Source organism: Cyprinus carpio, chromosome A16 (genome assembly GCF_018340385.1).
Source record: "Cyprinus carpio isolate SPL01 chromosome A16, ASM1834038v1, whole genome shotgun sequence".
Lineage (NCBI taxonomy): Eukaryota > Metazoa > Chordata > Actinopteri > Cypriniformes > Cyprinidae > Cyprinus > Cyprinus carpio.
The window spans coordinates 7,160,010-7,180,286 of record NC_056587.1 but is presented as its reverse complement, the minus strand read 5'-3'; the positions used below and the strand labels follow the sequence as shown (position 1 = coordinate 7,180,286).

General features: G+C 36.0%; 2 protein-coding genes across 2 annotated transcripts; both read left to right on the top strand.

Annotated features, from left to right (window-relative positions):
• Positions 1-607: 607 nt before the first annotated feature.
• Positions 608-8,554, top strand: LOC109105016 (3-hydroxyisobutyrate dehydrogenase, mitochondrial-like). The gene is made up of 8 exons (XM_042772307.1): positions 608-745; positions 1,321-1,481; positions 1,844-1,953; positions 2,986-3,107; positions 6,269-6,402; positions 6,493-6,569; positions 7,047-7,203; positions 7,830-8,554. The coding sequence occupies exons 1-8, from the start codon at positions 676-678 to the stop codon at positions 7,986-7,988; spliced, it is 990 nt and encodes a 329-aa protein (XP_042628241.1). The 5' UTR covers positions 608-675; the 3' UTR covers positions 7,989-8,554.
• A 299-nt stretch (positions 8,555-8,853) lies between these two features.
• LOC109105603 (homeobox protein Hox-A13b) lies at positions 8,854-15,572 on the top strand. The gene is made up of 3 exons (XM_042772308.1): positions 8,854-9,623; positions 13,844-14,651; positions 15,006-15,572. Exons 2-3 carry the CDS (start codon positions 14,024-14,026, stop codon positions 15,245-15,247), a joined length of 870 nt encoding a protein of 289 aa, XP_042628242.1. The 5' UTR covers positions 8,854-9,623; positions 13,844-14,023; the 3' UTR covers positions 15,248-15,572.
• Positions 15,573-20,277: the final 4,705 nt, after the last annotated feature.

Here is a 20,277-nt window from a genome sequence, read left to right as displayed (position 1 = left end):
TTACACTCACCAGGCTAAGACTAACGTATTATCATACAGACAATTATACCTGTTTTAAAGTTAGTATTTCGTCACTTGGATTCACGTTTTATTCAAACGATTTGTGTTTGTGTAAGTGAAGATAACACAATTAGTTGCAAAAAAATTTGCCTGAAAATCCACTTGTAAAAAATCATGCCATACTGTAATAGAAATGTGACATTATATAATGCAAACGCTTGATTTAAATGATTATCAACATATGATGCACTCAAACTCTACATATTTATATTGCGACATATTTATATTGTTTAATTAACCATTAGAACCCATTTCGCGTAGTTTTATACTTAAATTAAGTTCCCTAAAAGAGTTACATTTCCTAGGGTTGAGTAGTGAAATAAGACAAACGTTTGCTTATACATTTATAAGACATAAACAGCATGAAATTCATTTATTAAATACAATTTATAGTTTGTTGAGATTAATTAAATAACAGACTAAATGAGGGCAGTTACAGGAATTTTTTATTTTTTTTTTCATTTAACTATTATGAGATTTTAAGGATGTCCCGCCTTCCCTCGAATGTCATTGGTGGAAGAGTTCCGAGATTAATAAAACGTATGGAGGGCGCATGTGTCAATCATCGATTTTCCAATGGCGTCACTGTAAGTCGAAGGTCAAGAGCGAAGCAGCATGGCCGCTCTGTTGAGGGGCTCGCGGTGTCTAGCTGGAAAGTGTCATAATCATGTCAACGCCGCGCAGGGTAATGTCTTCGCACCGTTATCGTAAAACTGTTATGTTTTTTGTCTACTACTGTGCATTTCCACACATATTTTTCGTACAGCAAGCATCTGAAATAATGCAATGCACTGGCAGCTCTCGGTAATAGCTGTTAGGCTAAAGTCACAGTGCGTAAGTCACTGAAACACAAGAAGACAATTATACTTATTGTGCTCAGACTCAGCCGCCATTGAAATAAATCATGGACATTTGTTAAAATGTTGCAACTGCAAAGTCTTTTCCGATAACGTTATATCTATGAGTGAGATGTAATGTGTCACGATAAATCAACATCATCTAACCAGATTGCAATTGTTAAATAGTAACCAAAAATTTGAGCAGCTTTTAATGGTTTATTTTTATGGATTAATATAATTTATATTAATATAATATCTAGTGTATTTGCACATATCTGCCTCTAGGTCAACATGCACAGACTTAACGGGATCTATTCTCAGACTCTGCACCTCATGCTTTAATTATTTTAATCTGCAACAGTCATATGTTACTTGCTGAAATATCCAATGTGAAATTCTAGATCATTTATGTCTTTTTTAGTTTCCATCAGGTCCATGGCCTCTAAAACCCAAGTGGGCTTCATTGGCCTGGGGAACATGGGAAACCCAATGGCAAAGAACCTCATGAAACATGGATATCCAGTGATAGCCTCGGATGTGTTTCCAGAGTCCTGCAAAGAGCTGCAGGAGCTAGGAGCTCAGGTCAGGACAATGGACATAAAACTTGGTCACATCTGACATGCATTAAACAACATGATGTACATGCTTTGTATGATTGATTTTATTTTAGTTTTATTTTGACAGTACAGACTATCTGAATGTTTTTTTTTCTCACATTGCTTGCCTTGCATTGAGCGGTTCTTGCTCTGTTCTCAGATGTACAGAGAAGGGCATATAATTGCATAAGCAATTATAAAACAATAAGCAGTAAAAACCTTTGCATGATTCTATTGTCTTTATTATATTATTTTAGTCTGACAGTATATAGAAAACTTTTATTTGAGTGAGAATTTTTTCACATTGCTTGAATTAGAAGTACTTTCTGTTTTTAACCCTGTTCTCAGATCCTGGACAGCCCTGCGGATGTGGCAGACAAAGCAGATCGCATCATCACAATGCTTCCCTCAAGCCCCAACGTTATTGATGTGTATACAGGCCCAAATGGCATCCTGAAGTAAGGATGTCGTTCCTGTACAGGCTAAATAGTCTTTTAGCTTTTTTAGCAAAACACAGCATTTGAACAGAAGTTTAATTAGCAAACTTAATTTGAGAGGTTTTAATAAAAGATTAAGTGGAATTTTGGCTGATTTAAAGGGATACTCCACTCCAAAATGAAAATTTTGTCATTGATCACTTACCCCCATGTCGTTCCAAACCCGTAAAAGCTTTGTTCATCTTCGGAACACAATTTAAGATATTTTGGATGAAAACCGGGAGGCCTGTGACTGTCCCATAGACTGCCAAATAAATAACAGTGTCAAGGTCCATAAAAGGTATAAAAGTCTTCGTCAGAATACTCCATCTGCCATCAGATGTACAATCTGGTTTATATGAAGCGACGGGAACACTTTTTGTAAGCAAAGAAAACAAAAAAAACGACTTTATGCAACAATTCCTTTGTCAACAGTCTCCCCTGTGTCTCTCCATATCACCGTATGCTGCGTATGCTCTTCTGTATCATCCGCGTCATAAGGATGAGCTGTTTTCTTTCAAATTAAAGCTTAATACATGTAGAATCAGCGCATCCGTGTGGTGCGGATGATACAGAAGAGCATACACAGCATACGGTAACATGGATAGAGGAGACTATTGACAAAGGAATTGTTGAATAAAGTCGTTATTTTTGTTTTCTTCGCTTACAAAAAGTGTTCATATAACCCAGATTGCACGTCTGATGGCAGATGGAGTATTCTGACGATGACTTTCATACCTTTTATGGACCTTGACACTGCTATTTACTTGGCAGTCTATGGGACGGTCACAGGACTCCAGGTTTTCATCCAAAATATCTTAAATTCTGTTCCGAAGACAAACGGAGCTTTTACAGGTTTGGAACGACATGGGGGTAAGTGAATAATGACAAAATTTTCATTTTGGGGAGGAATATCCCTTTAATTGTGGTGGGAAATGTTTCAAATTTTTTTTAAAGAAACATGTACCCTGTACTGGACCAATCTTGAATACTGATATCTTTACTTTACAACAGGAAAGTGAAGAAGGGATCCCTACTCATTGATTCCAGCACTATTGATCCAGCTGTCTCCAAGGAAATGGCAGTTGCCGCAGAGAAACTGGGAGCTGTTTTCATGGATGCCCCAGTGTCTGGAGGTGAGATGATGATGAACTCTCGCTTCCTACCCAGCTCAGTATCAAGGGCAGACATAAATGCGGTTACTTGAGTAGTTTGCCATAACAGTGATCTGAACCCTGACTGCACACAAACCGCAAATGTAAGTGCAGACAATGTTTGTTTGTGCAAGTGCATGTTTTGCATGTTTCATAAATCACACACCCATAGGCTCAGTTACAAAACTAGTCACCGTCTGAGAAGAGTTACAAATTTCTTAAAGAATCTTTGGCTCCAGTTCAAGCACTGTGGTTTTTGCAGTAACAGGTTCGTGTTAATAATGGAATTCAGTTTCACAGGCGTGATCGTAATCATCCTCTGGCCTTTATTCTTCCTTTCCAAACAACAACACTGTTATGTAGCAATAGTGTAGTTTGGTAAATAAATATACAACGACACAAATTGTTTGCAAAGTCCAATTTCAGGACGCTCCAAGTGTTTTATTCTTTCTGTCCTCTGTTTCAGTCTGTGATGGGTGATTTGCAGGTTTGTTGATAGGAAAGAGTTTTATCACCTGGCTTATTTTGTCCATTTTCTTAATCCGGCCATTGGTGTGGACTCTTTGAGTTACAGACTAAATCAAAAGCTAGCATCTGGGTTCTGATCCTGTGACCTCGACTTATGGTGGAAATGGAGACAAGTGCTGAAAATCAGTGACAATGCTGTAATTTCTCATGTATCACTTCTCTTTGAAACCTATATACTCTATAGGATAAGGCTGTGGCAGAAATAGCTGAAGTCTAGATTTTGAACAAACAGATAATAAGACAAAATGTCACCTTTTGTTTTTCCAGTCTTTTCTGACCGTGTTGTTTGTTTGGATTTGTTTATGCTTGTATTTCTGACCTGGCATGGGAGGATAGACTCTAGTTGTTCCACAAATTTTACTATGTATTCTATTGAATAGTATATGAATTTTATAAGGTTAGTTAGTCAACCAGCATATATATGACTGAAGTGTCCAACATCCCACACCACAATTTTTTTCGGTCAAATATTTTTTTCTGAAAGTGCATCATCTAGTATTTGAAGTGCAGTACTTGGAGTTTTCAGAGTGAACACCATACTCACATTATTTGTACAATAAAATGGTATAGAATAGTGTGCAAAGTGGGATGTCTGAATCTCTGCAGAGTATCCAATATAAGATAACTTCAGTGTGAATAATTTCATGTGCAAACAAATGTTTTATCCTTTTTTTTTTTTTTTTTTTGTTCTAATCATTATTCATCTACAAAATTAGCAAATGTTATATTTATTTATAACACATGCCCATGGATTTTATTATATTACATGACTTTTCCAGGTTTAGAAATAACACTTCAGAATTAGGCTACCTTGTTTTTAGACCATAGAAGAAAAATGGGTGAATTAAAACAAGAGTTTTCATATATTTGATTGATTGTGTAATGCTTGTTTTGTCTTTGCTGAGCCCCCTTAGTTCAGAACCAGTGATTAAATGTGGTTATATCAGAATTTTTCAAACAATCCTTAATCTTTTAGGATAGACTCTGTGTGTAATGTCTCCCACTCTCTATATCTCTCCAAAGGATCCTAGTGGTAGGAAAGAGTGGCTGGAGTTTTTTCCCTGTTTCCCTGATGATTCAGTTTTGAAGGATGGGGCGTTAAGAACAATTTGACATGACTACAAACCCCGAAAACGTTTGAGCAGATCCTGAGAAAGCTACTGTCGCTTGTTTCTTAAAGGCGCACCAGCAAAACCAAACTGTTTAAGGCTCAGAGAAAGTGAGCAAAACGCTCATGGGAAACAAAAATCTTACTCTCTTTGGCATGCAAGTGTGTGTATGCATATATATTTTATAGAAGTGGATCATAGAAATAAAATTAAAGCAAATGACCCCTTTAAATAGCAATCCATTTTGTGTCAGACTTGACTGTTTAAGTCTAGTGTAATGTAAGGTACACATACTTTCCTCAGTGTTCAATTCTGTGTGCTGCTTATAAACTTGCCTGAGGTGTAAAAAACGACCTGTTTGTCACCTAACAAGAAATGTTTAACTCCGTCAACAGCTAGTTTGTGCTTTATGGCGATCCTCCTTTTTAATCAGGAAGTTGTTTCCTCTGGTCTTTGGGCACATAAAAACAATGTGCTTCTAGTTTGCTTTCCGTAAATTGTTGCCTCTCCCAATTCATATGCGTCAGTGGGGTTTGGCTAACATACCGTTGGACCCGCTCTTGGTTTGTGAAACAGTCATAAGAAATCCACAGACCTGCTTATTCTCTTTGCTTGGACCCTCCAGACATTATTCTCAGCTCTGTGTTAGCGCCTGTGAAGGAGGCTTAATGAAACGTGAGCCACAACAAACTGTCCCTGACGTCATGCACGTCTGTGTTCACAGCAGATGGTGAAGTGCTTGTGTATTTATAGAACTTTCCTCTCTGAGAGTAATTATGGCACTTCGACACGTCCTCTCAATCCTTTAAGCTGAAAACGGGTTACTGGAATGATGATGTGGAAAACAATCACATTAGATTCCGTCAGTAATTCAAGCATGGGGTTGTTCATTCTCTGATTGGTCACGTTGGGTCGAAACTCCACTTCCATTGTTATCGTTACAGAGGTCTTCTGTGGAGCTAGAACTTGTACGTTTCAGCTGTTTTTGTCCTTATAATAAAAATTTGTAGCGTCCAGAAATTTCAATCTCCATGTCAGTCCATATGACTTGACTGGTTTATCCAGAGTCTTCTGAAGTAACTTAGACTCACTTTCTGTTGAACAAAACCAAATTTAGCCCTTAAATAACCCTAAAATCAAAACAAGTCAATAACATCACTTCAGATGTCAGCTAAGATCAAACCTCATTGGTTCTTGGATGTCACATGACCAAACATCATATTTCATGTAGTCAGTGTTCAGTTTTATTTCATTGATAAAGGTTTAAATTTCTGTCTGTTCGTGATATACATCTGTAAATCATGGAAAAACAGCTGCAACGTTCTTCAAAATATCTTATTTTGTTTTCTGCAGAAGTCAGTCAGTCTACACATTGGAAATGACATGAGTGTGAATAAATGACTGTGACAATTCATGACAGTTTATTTGTGGGTGAACTATACCTTAAATATGTGTATTTTAGATATGTATTACATTATGATATGCATCATTTTCTATTTCTCTCAGGTGTTGGTGCTGCCACTTCTGGTAAGCTCACCTTTATGGTTGGTGGGCTAGAGGAGGAGTTCAATGCAGCCAAGGAGCTTCTGAGCTGTATGGGTGCTAATGTGGTGTACTGTGGCCAAGTTGGCACTGGACAGGTATAAACATGATGTCTTTAAGAATATAGTGCCATTCTTAGAAAAGTGCTGATTTATTTTGGTCATAATCTCTTTATTCCTTGATGGTAGGCAGCTAAAATCTGCAACAATATGTTGTTGGCCATTGGGATGATCGGAACAGCGGAGACCATGAATTTGGGAATCAGGTGCAGTGCACAGTTGAATTGCTTAAAGAAACAGTTCACCCAACAATGAAGATTTGCTAAAAGAGTTACTCATCCTCAGGCCATCTAAGATGTAGATGGGTTTTTCTCATCAGAACAGATTTGGAGAAATGTAGCATCACTTGCTCACCAATGGATCCTCTGCAGTGAATGGGTGCCGTCAGAGTCCAAACAATTAATAAAAACATCCCAGTAATTCACAAGTAATCCACATGACGCCAGTCCATTAATTAATTTCTTGTGAAGTAAAAAGCTGCGGGTTTGTAAGAAACAAGTCCATTAGTAAGGCTCACCTCTGGCCAAAATACGAGTACATTTTTCCAAATCCGTTCTGATGAAGAAACAAACTTGGATGGCCTAGGTTAAGGTTAAGTACATTTTCAGCACAAACTATGATACAAATGATTAAATGATACAGGTGTCTTTTTTACAGATTGTATTATTTTCTACTTTTTACAGATTAGGGCTTGACCCGAAACTTCTGGCGAAAATCTTGAACATGAGCTCTGGCCGCTGCTGGTCGAGTGACACATACAACCCTGTCCCGGGAGTGATGGAGGGAGTGCCCTCAGCAAACAACTACCAGGGTGGCTTCGGAACTACACTAATGGCCAAGGTTTGCTTTGTCTTCCTTACATTTGTTTCTACCATGGTCTTTTACAAGTCTTCCTCTAGGCCATTATTATAATTATTACAGAAGCATGTTATGTAGATTAGGAATGAATTACTAACACAATGGTAAACTAATAACCTAAATAGTTGATTGGTGAAGTCTAGTCTATTTTTCAACTTTTTATACTGGTGGTCAAACATTTGGAATAAAGAGTTATGTTTTTGAGAAATCTCTTGTTTGTTTTTTTTAATCAAAAAATACTATAAAAACGGTGGTAATGTTATTTATAATTATTTTTAAAAAAAATTACAATGTGAATGTATTTTCCTGGGATGGCAAAGCTGAAATTTAAATTCTAATATGCTGATTTCCTGCTCAATAAACACTTAATTATTATATACTGCTACTGCTAATACATTCCTACACACTCATGCTATAGTCTCATTTTCCACTGTTGTTAAACATTGTGGGGGTTTTTTAAGACTGCATGTTACATTCATAATGGTCTACTTTAAAATTGCCTTGGAGCCTGTATTGTGTTTGAACTTAAATGCAAAAACACATAGTAATTTTTTTAAATTTGCAGTTATGCATATCTCTCAATGACATTTACTACCATTTATCCTCAGGATCTGGGACTTGCTCAGAATACAGCAACTAACACAAAGACACCAGTGCCGTTGGGCTCTCTGGCGCATCAGATTTACCGTATGATGTGCGCACGCGGCTACGCCAGCAAAGACTTCTCATCTGTCTTCCAGTTCCTTCGAGAAGAGGAGGGCCAATAGACGACAACACTCTCTGCCTCTTCGGCAGCCTTACCCAGCACTGCCTGCCTTTCACATGACCTGACATGCAAAACTTTGACCCAACTATGTGATTTCATTGGCATGCATGTGCTGGGAGCCATAAATGAGTGAATGAATACATATGTGGATTGGATGATAGTGGGAAAGATGTGTTTATTTTGTTAGTGTGTGTAGCATTTGAGTTTCTGTTGGAATCATGTTACTCAAGTACAATTAGTAATCCACCAATCAGTTGATGAGAAGCTGTGACTTTAATGTTTGTTCAGATTTTTTTTCTTGCCTCCGTTGCTGTTCTGCAGGCTGACGAAAGATTTCAAATGTATCATTTCATTCTCACCAACCACTAACTCGCAAGACTCGGATTAGCCGTTACACTCCATTTCTTTGCAAATGTACACTTTAAGTTTCTGTGTCTTTTGTGTATCTGTTGAGTCAGATTTTCTGTTGGCTACTCTTGGTAACTGTTAATGGTGTTGGATCTACATGTTGTATTCATGTATATTTAAACACCTGGAAATTAAAGCAGGATATGTCTGTATCTTTGATGTTAGGACTGTGGCGTGTTGATATACGTTTATATAACACTTATTCAATTGTACATAATCTTGGAAAATTACTTGGTATTGTCGGGTAACTAAACTGGGTTTACAATCGTATAGGTAATCCAGATAAATGCGGCTAACCAGTTAACAATGATGCAACACAGCACATATTTTTACCTGGTCTCCTCCCTCTTTCTAAGGTCACACAGTGGAATGTTTTTTTTTTTTTTTTTTTGATGCTTCTTATGAAGCTTCACCTTGATTTCATTGCACAATAAAGATGAGTCATCTACAGCTCTTTTACACATCAAGGAAATTGTTCTATTTTAGTTTCACGTTCTCATTGTTGGACGGGAGGGGATAATTCACCCACAAATAATAATTCTGTCATTATTTACTCACTCTTATGTTGTCCAAACCTGTTTTTTTTCTTGTAGAACACAAAAGAAGATCATCTTTTGTATTCTGAAGAAAAAATGCATAGACATTTGGAATGACATGAGGGTGAGAGAATGCTAACAGAGATTTCAAGATCAGGAACCCTTTAAAAATAATGTTCAGGCAATCATAAATATGTAATTGCATCTGTTTGTGTGCCTTGGCTGGCTTCGGTCACAGTTCCATGAAGCTAAGATACATGTTGTGAGGAACGTGATCAGGTTTGTCTTCATGACCTTCATTTCTCACTATTTTCTTTCCCCCAGTTTCTCCCCTCAGAACTTTGCTTTGCTTCATCTTCTCTCATTGTCTTTCGCCTCTTCTTGCCACAATCCCTTTTGCTCTCCTGGTTTCCAAAACGAGGGAAAAGGCAGACAGTGGTATGTTTCTGATCTTCCAAAGAGCCACAGAGAGGCCATAATGCTAGAGGTCACATGATCACAGGACAAACCCATAAAAAGTCCATTAAGCATGGAGGCCTAAGTGCTGTGTTGTTATCTAGTTGGCAGGTCTTACAAACAGAGGACCATGGGGTAGTTAGACTTCAGACAGACCAAAACCCGGAATCCCATTCAGGTCCCACACATTTAAAGCATCACATTCTCTGGTCCTTGAAAAAAATCTTTTCTCAGAGGTAAAGAATTTCTAGACCGAAAATTTTACATTAATTGTCCTTTTTATTGTGTATTTTAGTTTCTAAAACTATCCGGATGGGAACTCAAATGTTACATCCGTGTGATCTCTGCGTAATTTAGTATCGTTAAGTGTGCATGTTCTTTATATTGTCATTTTACACGATTTTTCTTCAGCGGGTCGTTTAAAACAAATACTTGGGTAGCCTAACGCTTCTTTTTTTTCCAGGTCATTATTTCTAAATTGATCAATTTCTATAATAGACAAGACACCCTATTCAAATTAAATCTCTTGCTCCGTGATCTACGAGTTAACTCTCTTAAATTCTATTTAATGAATTGTTTGATTTAATTTTATTTTTCATTTGGCAGAAATGAAAACAGTAAGTTTAATGTTTTATTTATTTGTTTGGACCTTGGCACGAGCACCAGGTGTGGTCGAAGTAGGATGTGTGTCCTGCTAGCTACTTGGATTTTGAGATGGTGTAATGTGGCTGTTAGGTTTAACTGCTTGAAATACAGCATGCCTGACCTCACTGTCTGGATTTCCAGAACAGACAGGTTTGATAACTCAGAAAATAGAAACACAATATAGATATTTAACTGAGAAGTTCGGTGTTTATTCTAAACAAATATGGGACCATCGATCCCACTCGTTGCATTTATATTTATCCAAACAAGCCTATTTTATTATTTTCACACATTAATTAAAAATAATGTATAGAAATCATTTTACTTGATAATTGCGTACTAAGACTAAAAAACTGGGAAAAAACTTGTTTAAAAAATAAAAGTTTCAAAAATGTATTTTAGAAAGTTCTTTAATTGCTCATTTTTCCAACACTTTGTCTACAAAAAAAAAAAAAAAAAAAAAACGTTTTATTTAAGATAATTAGCCTAATATTTAATTCAGTGGAATTTAATTGTATCTTATAATAGCCTGGACAAATCAAAAATATTTATTATACGCTTTTCGATGTGTTCATATATAACACACATAAAAGAAAAAATATATTTCAGTTTGGTTTCAGAGAAAGAGAATTATACCTATGACGATACCATGACGATACCATACCTATGTTTGGACTTTGAATCATGATGTGCCAATAAAACAATTTCTTCCACGTTTCATTAAAACATTAACTAAGTTAAGGGGTAACTAATATCTTTGCTTAGCTAAAACAGACAAAATAGATAATAAAAATATATATTTTCTCTTTTTATTGGTTGGTGTTAACATTTCATATATTGTTGCATGATAAAGGTGGTTGGGAATATTTTATCAGCACAGAGTAAACAGAGCAATGACTCCACAGTAACTCTAAATACGGGACATCGCGTTTATTCTTTAAAGCATCGAAGTTGTGACATTTATGAAACATTTGCATTTATGTTAATACAGTTTTATTCCAATGCAACAATAACCTCCAGAAAAACGTGGTACTCCAAATTCATTTTCAACTATTTATCTGCGAATAATGTCAGAAAGGAGACATAGTCTATTTAAATATGATTTAATTTGAATTATGTTAGCATAGGGTGAAGGTGATATTTACATTGTTCTCAAATGCCCATTAGATTACTGAATTAATTAAATTTTTCGTGCATTTCAAAGATTTTTTAATAATTATTGATATTAATAGGTTATTATATGTGCTCTGGTCATAAGCATTCCATAAGATACAACCCAGTCTCAGTAAGATAAGACCAATGCCGTTCAGCAGGCCAATAGGATATATATGAACATTTATATATGTATATTTCTGAACATTTTAAAAGATGTTTACCATTATCTGATCATGTAAAACTGTGTCAGTGTCAAACGAATAAATCAAGTGGAAAGTAATTATGGCCATAGTTTCAAACTACAATTTTATTTACATTTGCAAACAAAAGCAGGCTGCCCGCAATATCAATGCTATGTATGTGAATGTGTCTGAAATGAAGTGCAGATGACATTACCACGGGAGATCTAAAGCCTACTGTGCAATTTTCTAACATACAATATAGGGTCAAATATTTACTAATGTACAGCAGTCACTAACTTTCTCTTCATTGGTGTATGTGGGAAACAAGATGAGTAAAACTGCCTCGTTTAGAATCTGAACCTGAAATCAAAATGATGTAAAATCACTCAGTTCCAGTCCTTTGCTGTTTTTGAGAGGATTTCAGATCCAAGCCTCGCTGTATCTTTGTTGGCGGTTGAAACTGTTACTGTTGGCTACATAAAGTCTTATTTCAGTCCATTAAATGCAGACACATTTACAGCTTTTATTTTATTTTTGCTATCCACATATTTATTTTAATTATCCTTAACATCGTCATTAATATGCTCTGTGAATTTGTAAATGTAAAAAATTTATAGCATACCTATATTAAATGGTCCACATTGGCCTGCTCACAAGAGGGGCTTATGGGCTAAAGTGGTAGTCTAAAAACAGCACGACGGTTTAGTCAAATCTTGAGGAAACAGTTGATTTTTAATGCTGAGGAATGAACGGGCGCCTCTTTTATCTATGAGATCAATTTAAAAATGCATTGAATCTTCTGGATAGTGCACCAACAATTCTGATATCCGTCTGTTCACAAGCTGAATTTGTGTTATACACAGCTCGGCTATTGTGAGAGGTTCTCAAAGTTAATAGCTCAAGAAACCTTAAAAAGATCAAATAAGGACTTGGCGCCTAACATGCCCGTGTTTGCACGCCACCAGCGAGCTTATTTCCTGTGCACTCTGCTGGATAGTGAGCCCCTCGCTAACTAAAAATGACATGATTCTTGAACAGCATTGCACTTCATTAGTTTATCATTCCTCGGTGTGTGCATATAATAATAATAACAACAACAGTGATTTTGAATGAAGCTATTGTTTAAAAAAGTAAATTATCTTATCCATCTTTACTGGCTGATATTATTCAACATTAATGTGACAGTTTGTGAGCTGGTAACTATTGGTGAAAATATTATTGTCTATTTTAAAAAAAAGGAGAATTATTAATTTAACTGCAATATGAAACTTACACATTTTGTGTTTGAATTTATTAAGTTGCATTTCAATAGAAATTAGAATTTTTTGACCATTAGAATTTTTTGACCATGCATGTCATGATGTAAGCTACGATATCCTCGTAGACCATATGCTACTCATAGTCGCTCATCCCGTGTGCTAATTTCAGAAGAATAAAACTGAATTGAAATAAGATTCAAATAAATTAAATTCGTTTTTAATGCATCCTATTACATTTTTATACAGTCACACTAATACACTCCTACTAGATAATAATATTTAGGCTATCTTTAAATAGCCTATTTAACGTTTATTATTATTATTATAGGCTACAAATAATACAGTCTAAATATTACGTCTCTTTACTCTAGCGTATAATTCCAGCAGTGTCAGACCTCTGTGCCAATACATTAGATAACCAAAGTTGTAATGAAAATACTGATCAAAAGACGTTCATGCTGAATCTGGGGCATCACAGGCAATACCTTCGTGCTCCTGTTTACAATGAACCCGGAGATGTGTGGTCATTTCCTGCCAGACGGTCCAGCCATCAGTGACAAGAAAGGGCCCTGGCTAGATTGCAACTTTCAACTTGAACTTGGCCTCCAGCCCTGTGTAACTCATATGTAAATGAATGGGCTGGATTTCTAGCCGTATAGAGTAATAAACTGGTGGTCATTTTCATAAAGTGTGATTTGTTATATGACAATTTCATGGGCTCGAGATGGTCGATTGTATTACAGTGGTGTTCACTGTAGCGGTGCACCATTTTGTAGAGTAAAAATATACAAAGAAAGAAAATAGCCACTTTAAGACCTTTTTTGTTTCTTATTTAATTTTCACATCATCAAATCACTTGGTAGACAATAAAAAAAAATGTTTTTCCAAAAAAATCAGCGTGCTACTATGATAGAAATAGACGGTGAGTTTGAAACCAGATTAAAAAAAAAAAAAGCAAGCAAGCAGCCAGCGTTAGCTTTTTTATTACTGTTAATTGTTTTTAATATTATATGAGAGTGAATGTTAAATAATCTTACAGATAAATTGTAGGCTATATGCTATATAGGAAGGTGCGTAATACCAATCCCATTGCGCAAATGGAATGGCACTTGGTTTCCACTTAAGCATAAAGTTTATCTCCAGAATCTTTATAGCTATTTTTGACCAAATCCCTCCACTTTGTTTCAGTTCATTGCAGTATGTTTGTCTTGCTAGATCGGCGTTATCTCCAGTTTGGACGTTTATCAGCTCCTTTGCATATCACGTGCCTCCGCTCGTCCAATAATAGTTGGATCTTGACGCACACGGGACGCTTGGGTATCTGTTACTCCACTGCTTCTCTTTCAGTCTTGGGGAATTCTAAAAGAGCTGGTAAGGCTCCATGTAGGGCGTGCTATGACAGGGTCTTTACTCCTCCATTCCCGCTGGATTGACCCGGTGCTGTTTCTCTATGACAACGGCTTGGATGATATGAGCAAAAACATGGAAGGGTTTGTGGGAGGCAATTTCGCTGCTAACCAGTGCAGGAACCTTATTGCTCACCCGTCTTCTTTGGCCCCGAGCACAACCTACACGTCGAGTGAGGTGCCAGGACCGGGCATGGGGGAACCTGTCAAACAATGCAGTCCGTGTTCAGCCGTACATAATTCTCCCAGTGCTTCTTTACCCTATGGATATTTTGGCGGAAGTTACTACCAGTGCAGGATGCCAAAGACCTGCACGCAGCCCACCTCCTATGGGGAAAAATACATGGACACGTCTGTTTCTGGAGAGGAGTTCCCTTCTCGTGCTAAGGAATTTGCCTTCTACCAGGGTTACTCGTCTGGCCATTACCAGCCTGTACCGAGTTATCTCGATGTGCCAGTAGTACCTGCGCTAAGCACCTCTGCGGAACCCAGACACGAGTCTCTTCTGCCCGTTGAACCGTACCAGCCCTGGGCGATCACGAACGGATGGAGCAGTCCGGTGTACTGCCCTAAAGACCAAACGCAGTCAAACACCTTATGGAAGTCGTCTATTCAAGGTAAAATAATAATAATAATAATAATAATAATACAAATTCTGCTTTATTATCTGGGAGGAGAATAGCCCATGCATTATTTATTTAAGCAAAAATCGAAGTGAGCATGCAACTGACCTTTAGGCCTAATAATAATCGTTTAAAGTGACATTACGTCGTGCATTTTGTATTCTCGCTACTTCAAGATTGCAAATTGTTTTTATGTTAATATTTTACTCTACGTTACTGCTTTAAGACACATCATTGTGTTTTTATTTTCTGGTTTATTATTTGACATTTCTGACATGAACATCTATTTTTTACTTACTCGTGTCGCTTTTGCCACCAACCTTCCTTTGGTTTTGATCTGACCCCTAGATACTGTGTCGGGTACCGATGGAGCCTTAGTGCGTCGAGGGAGAAAGAAGCGGGTTCCCTACACCAAGGTTCAATTGAAGGATTTAGAACGAGAATACGCCACAAATAAATTCATTACTAAGGACAAACGAAGAAGGATATCTGCTCACACAAACCTGACCGAGCGACAAGTGACCATCTGGTTTCAAAACAGGCGGGTGAAAGAGAAGAAAGTGGTCAACAAGTACAAGGGCATCAGTTAAGGTCTGAAAGAATGAAAAACTGAAATACCAAAGGGGTGTAAATGGAAGGACGTTCAACATTATTTATTCTGAAATCCATTCCATCATCTTCTGTTCCACGTCAAGAAACTATGCGGAGATGCGCAGGAGGGAAATTTTACTTCCCTGTGTCTATTACCAAGATACTGACACTGAAGATACTGCTCAAGAACAATGTACCCATATTCACCACTTCATTTTTTATTCTTTTTAATCTATAACGTATTTGACAAAGGCGTGGGAGGAATGTAAATTGTTTTTTTATTCAACAAAGAAAATCAGTGAAGTAAACAGACAAAACCTTGGCAATTCGTGTATTGTTTTATTTTTACATATCAAAAAACAACTGTATCTTTTAATACTGTGGATTTGCATGCTATGCTAACTGTACACTAAATTTACCCCAAGCCGTGACAGATTTCTATTTTGGGCTTTTCTGTTCTTTCACCCCATACGCACATTTGTAAATAGTCGCTTCCAGGCACCTGCGAAATATAGAAATTCATTCATGTGTTACTGCAGACAGTATGCAAATAAAACTTTCCATATTAGGTGATGTATTTCCATATTTGTATCTTTGTAATTATTACGAATGTCACCATTCTGTCAAAATATTTAACACAAATGCATATGCTAAACAATAGGCTACCAATGTTACCAATTTCAAATTACCAATTTTTTTTTAATGTTTTTATTAATTCAATTTACAGAAAAGAATGAGTTAAATAGAACGACATCAGCTGCTAATAAGAATGGGTGAATAATGGCTGTGATATTGTTTAGCCAAATCGTTCAGAACCCTTTTCCTTGAGCGTAACGGTGCTGCCATCTAGTGGCACATATTTGTATCTGCATTGACTTCCCGCAATTGGGTCATTGTTCCTCATAGAAGTATTTGAGAAAAACATCTGAAATCTACGAATACGAGATTTATGTGTTTGCGTTAATAAATAGCAAAGCACTCAAATGTTTGTATAATAATCAGTTTTCCGCATTTTCAGTCATCTGAACGATAAATTGAGGATCAGTGTCTCGAATTCCAAAAGCAGGTAAAGTAGAGATAACACCACCGTGTTTGAGTCGGTGTTTTGTGTGCTTTTTTATTTCTTTTGCTTTGGAAATGAATCCACTTGAATGTGAATCATATAGTCAAAAATACAAATTCGAACGAGAAAGAAGTGAGTGATGGGCAGAGGAAGCTGCAGTCCGATATTAATGGTATTTATTTTATTTTCATTGAAGGATCTTATTCACACCATGCTTAATTTACACACGACCTAAAAGCAGCTAAAATGCTTTCGATCTGATGCTCTCGATCTGTTGTTTTGCCATGTATTTCCGAAACAAAAATACTAAATAAGGTTTCAACCTTTTACTTCTATAATTTCATCAAGCATTTATAGTAGCCTACACCCTAATTAAAAAAAAAATAATAATAAAAATAATAAACAAACAAACAAAAAAATCATACGTAAATATTTAAATAGCATCAAAACGTCTTGTTGAATTCAATTTAGCTACACAAATTAGAGACAATAAAATAACAAAACAGCAATAACAGTAACAATAACAGAACGGAAAAAAAACTTTACCTTTACAAAAACAGAAAGCGAATAAACAAACGTAGAATTCATTCCAATATAATGTATGAATGAAAATAGGTTTAAATTAATATAGCCTATTTATTTATACTGTTTGTTTAGAAACTTTGGAATATTATTATAGTTTACTTACCCAACATTCATTTTCTATAATGCACACTTTCGGTGTACAATTGCTCAAGCTAAGTCCAAACCCAATGCAACTAAGACATCGGTTTGTAGTTTTAAGAATACAATAAACACTCGCACCAGACATTATATACAATCCTATTAAATAATTCAAATTATTACTTGTCTTTTTATTTTTACATTTTCGAAATCAATTAAGCCACATCGTGTAACGTTTCACCACCAACATTTTTAATCTGAAAACAAACAAACAAACAAAAACAGCAACTATATCAGCAGTTAATTTCTGTACTATAGTTTATATATATATATATATATATATATATATATATATATATATATATATAAAATAAATTATATATAGGCCTATATACATACATTATATATATATATATATATATATATATATATATATATATATATATATATATATATATATATATACACTCTTTATCAACTTGTGCTTGTTACAGAACTGATACAATTTCATTTCAAATGAGATGATACATTTTAATCGTTACTGTTTCATTAACTATTCCCGGGTGATTCGGTTCTATTCTCTACACATGCATACAATTAACAAAACCTTTACATTTAGAGAATTTGCATTAGTAATTCGTAAATGGCAGGTCACTGCTGAATAGTCTCTAATAAATGCTCACAGAATCTCTCTGTGGGATCTGAAGGCAGCTTATGAGCGAAGGTCTCGAAAAACGTCTGGGCGGACGGAAAGTGTGGAGAGAAGTATATGGACGGGATTCACACTTTGAGTTTCAGTAGATCAATAAGCATTTCAATTTGGACTGTGCTGCCACCCAAAGGCACTATAAGAAATAACATCTTATTAAACCAGCGGTTCTCTGTTTTTCGGGACGATATATATAAATTAAATTTAGATACTTTGTGTAGCCTATTTCTGAGTGTATTGCTACATATTACAAACTACAATTTATCAGTAAAATGAAACATGTGATGTTTATTTTTATATACAAACATATAGGATGACCCCTGAACACAAACTAGAGAGATATGAAACAGTAATATGCTATCATTGCCTCCTACTTTACCGCAATAACCAGCAACAACGACAACAAATCCATTGCTATTTTCTTCCATTTCTCATACAGGAAGCAACATTTCAACAAGGCGCTCGTCTCTAATTACTTTTGTAATTACTGCAGGCCTACTGCAGAAATAACTATGTTTATGAATTCAGTATTCATTTTGAAGAACATCTCGAGCAGAGTCTGAGTTTATATTTTATATCACATGACTTTATATAACTCTGTGGTGCACATCAAATTAGTATAAATTGTAATTAAACGTTTGATACCCTTTTGTTTACACACGCAAAGTATGCTTTAGTGTTTTTACTAAAATAAATGTAGGCTACTTATAGATAGGCTACTATTGATACTACAACATTAATTTATTAAACCCGCCTTTATACCCTAATTAATTGGCCTATTTATATTATTATTTCAAGTCAAAAGATTAACGGAATCAGACGAAGGCGTGCTATAGGAAAGTGTTTAAACAGAAGTTACTTTTGTTACTGTCTATTTTATCGCATTTATTACCCAGTGAAGGACACACAACGCCGTTCGTATCAACAGTTTTATTTTACTTGTTTGTTTTCCATGCAGCTCCACACTTCTGATAAATTTAGTCTCATGTAAAAATAATACAGTTCAGCATGGCATCAATGTCATTATCGAGCAAGTGCAAGGCAAAGGCTGGGTTTAGACTCGCTCGTCACTCCCCTCAATGTGTCGGAGATCAGAAAACCAAAAAGCAGTTATTTTGGGAATATTGTTTTCTATAGCCTATTATTAATATTACATACAAACTCGCCTACTAATAACAGAGTCAAAACGCACAAAGACACATGCCATGTCCAAATCTACATTTTCAAAGAGCCTTTATTATCAGCATCGTACATCATTTCTATAGAAAAAATAAATAAAGATCCAAGTGTGCGCTCAAATGCACTGCGTCAAAATGCAGCAAAAAGACAATCTAGGCCTATTAAATGCACCAAAGCGTACAAGGCCACTCGACAGTAATATAGCATTTTCACATCAAAATGACATTATCGTTTCTTTTCTTTATCACAAACAAATGTCTTCTATAAAAGCAAATTAAAAGCGGACTATATTCGATGAATGCATTCTTTTTGAAATATAGACTCTACGATCAAGATTTGAAATTATTTCTATTTACAATAGGCTAATAATAGGCTACTGTTCTAGACGTCATTAAACGTGTAAAAGAATACACACACACAAATTTCGCGACACACACACACACACACACATATATATATATATATATATATATATGTATATATGTGTGTGTGTGTGTGGGTGTGTGTGTATGTGTGTGTGTGTGTGTGTATGTATGTATACAATTCAGTTTTTTCCAAATGAAAGATCTTTGCTATTTAAATAAGTCTAAATTAGTTTAAATGAATGGAATTTAAATTACTGTGGACATAAATTGTACGCCAAATAGAATTATACTTTTACTACAACTGAACGCTTTTAAATTTTATATGACAGCCTATTTGTGTTCAGTTTGGGGGAGAGAAAATCCAAAGACAGAGATTTTCAAAGTGGGTTGCAAAAAGCCTCTAACACAGAACAAATTTAACTTGTTCTTAGTAGCATGTATGAAGTGATGACAAATTGGCTTGGACTGTACCAATTACTGTGCTTCTCAAGAAAGAAGTGCTAACTTGATCCAGTGCAAAAAAATTAGTAGAAATTCTTAAACATCATCCCGGGCGCTGTTTGGGCCGTCTGTAAATTACCACTTACAAAGTGGTGACCCTCACCCTTCCCCGAACTCTTAAACATGGCAAAACTAAATGTAAAGTTTAATCTGCTTCTTTGTAGAGTCATATGTTAGCCAGTCAGGTCAGTACAGCTACAGTGAGCGACATCTTGTATTATACAACTATAATAATATAAATAATACTGACCGAAACATGCATGATAAACTTCTATCTACACGTGCATTCGATCTTATGATTTTAAACCTGGAAGATGTGCTAAAAGCATCACTCTCACCCGATACAACGGATGGGGCCGTTGTCCCTCTTTAATATACTGTTACCCGTGACTTCAGGTCTCATTGAAGTTCACGAATTCCAAGTAGGTGGCGTCTCATGATCACTCTGCGACGGCCATGGCTTGTCTGAGCTGACAATGGCTAGAGGAAGACACCAAGAACACCATAAAACCACGTCTGTCCTGGATTTCATTGCCTCCTAAGATTACT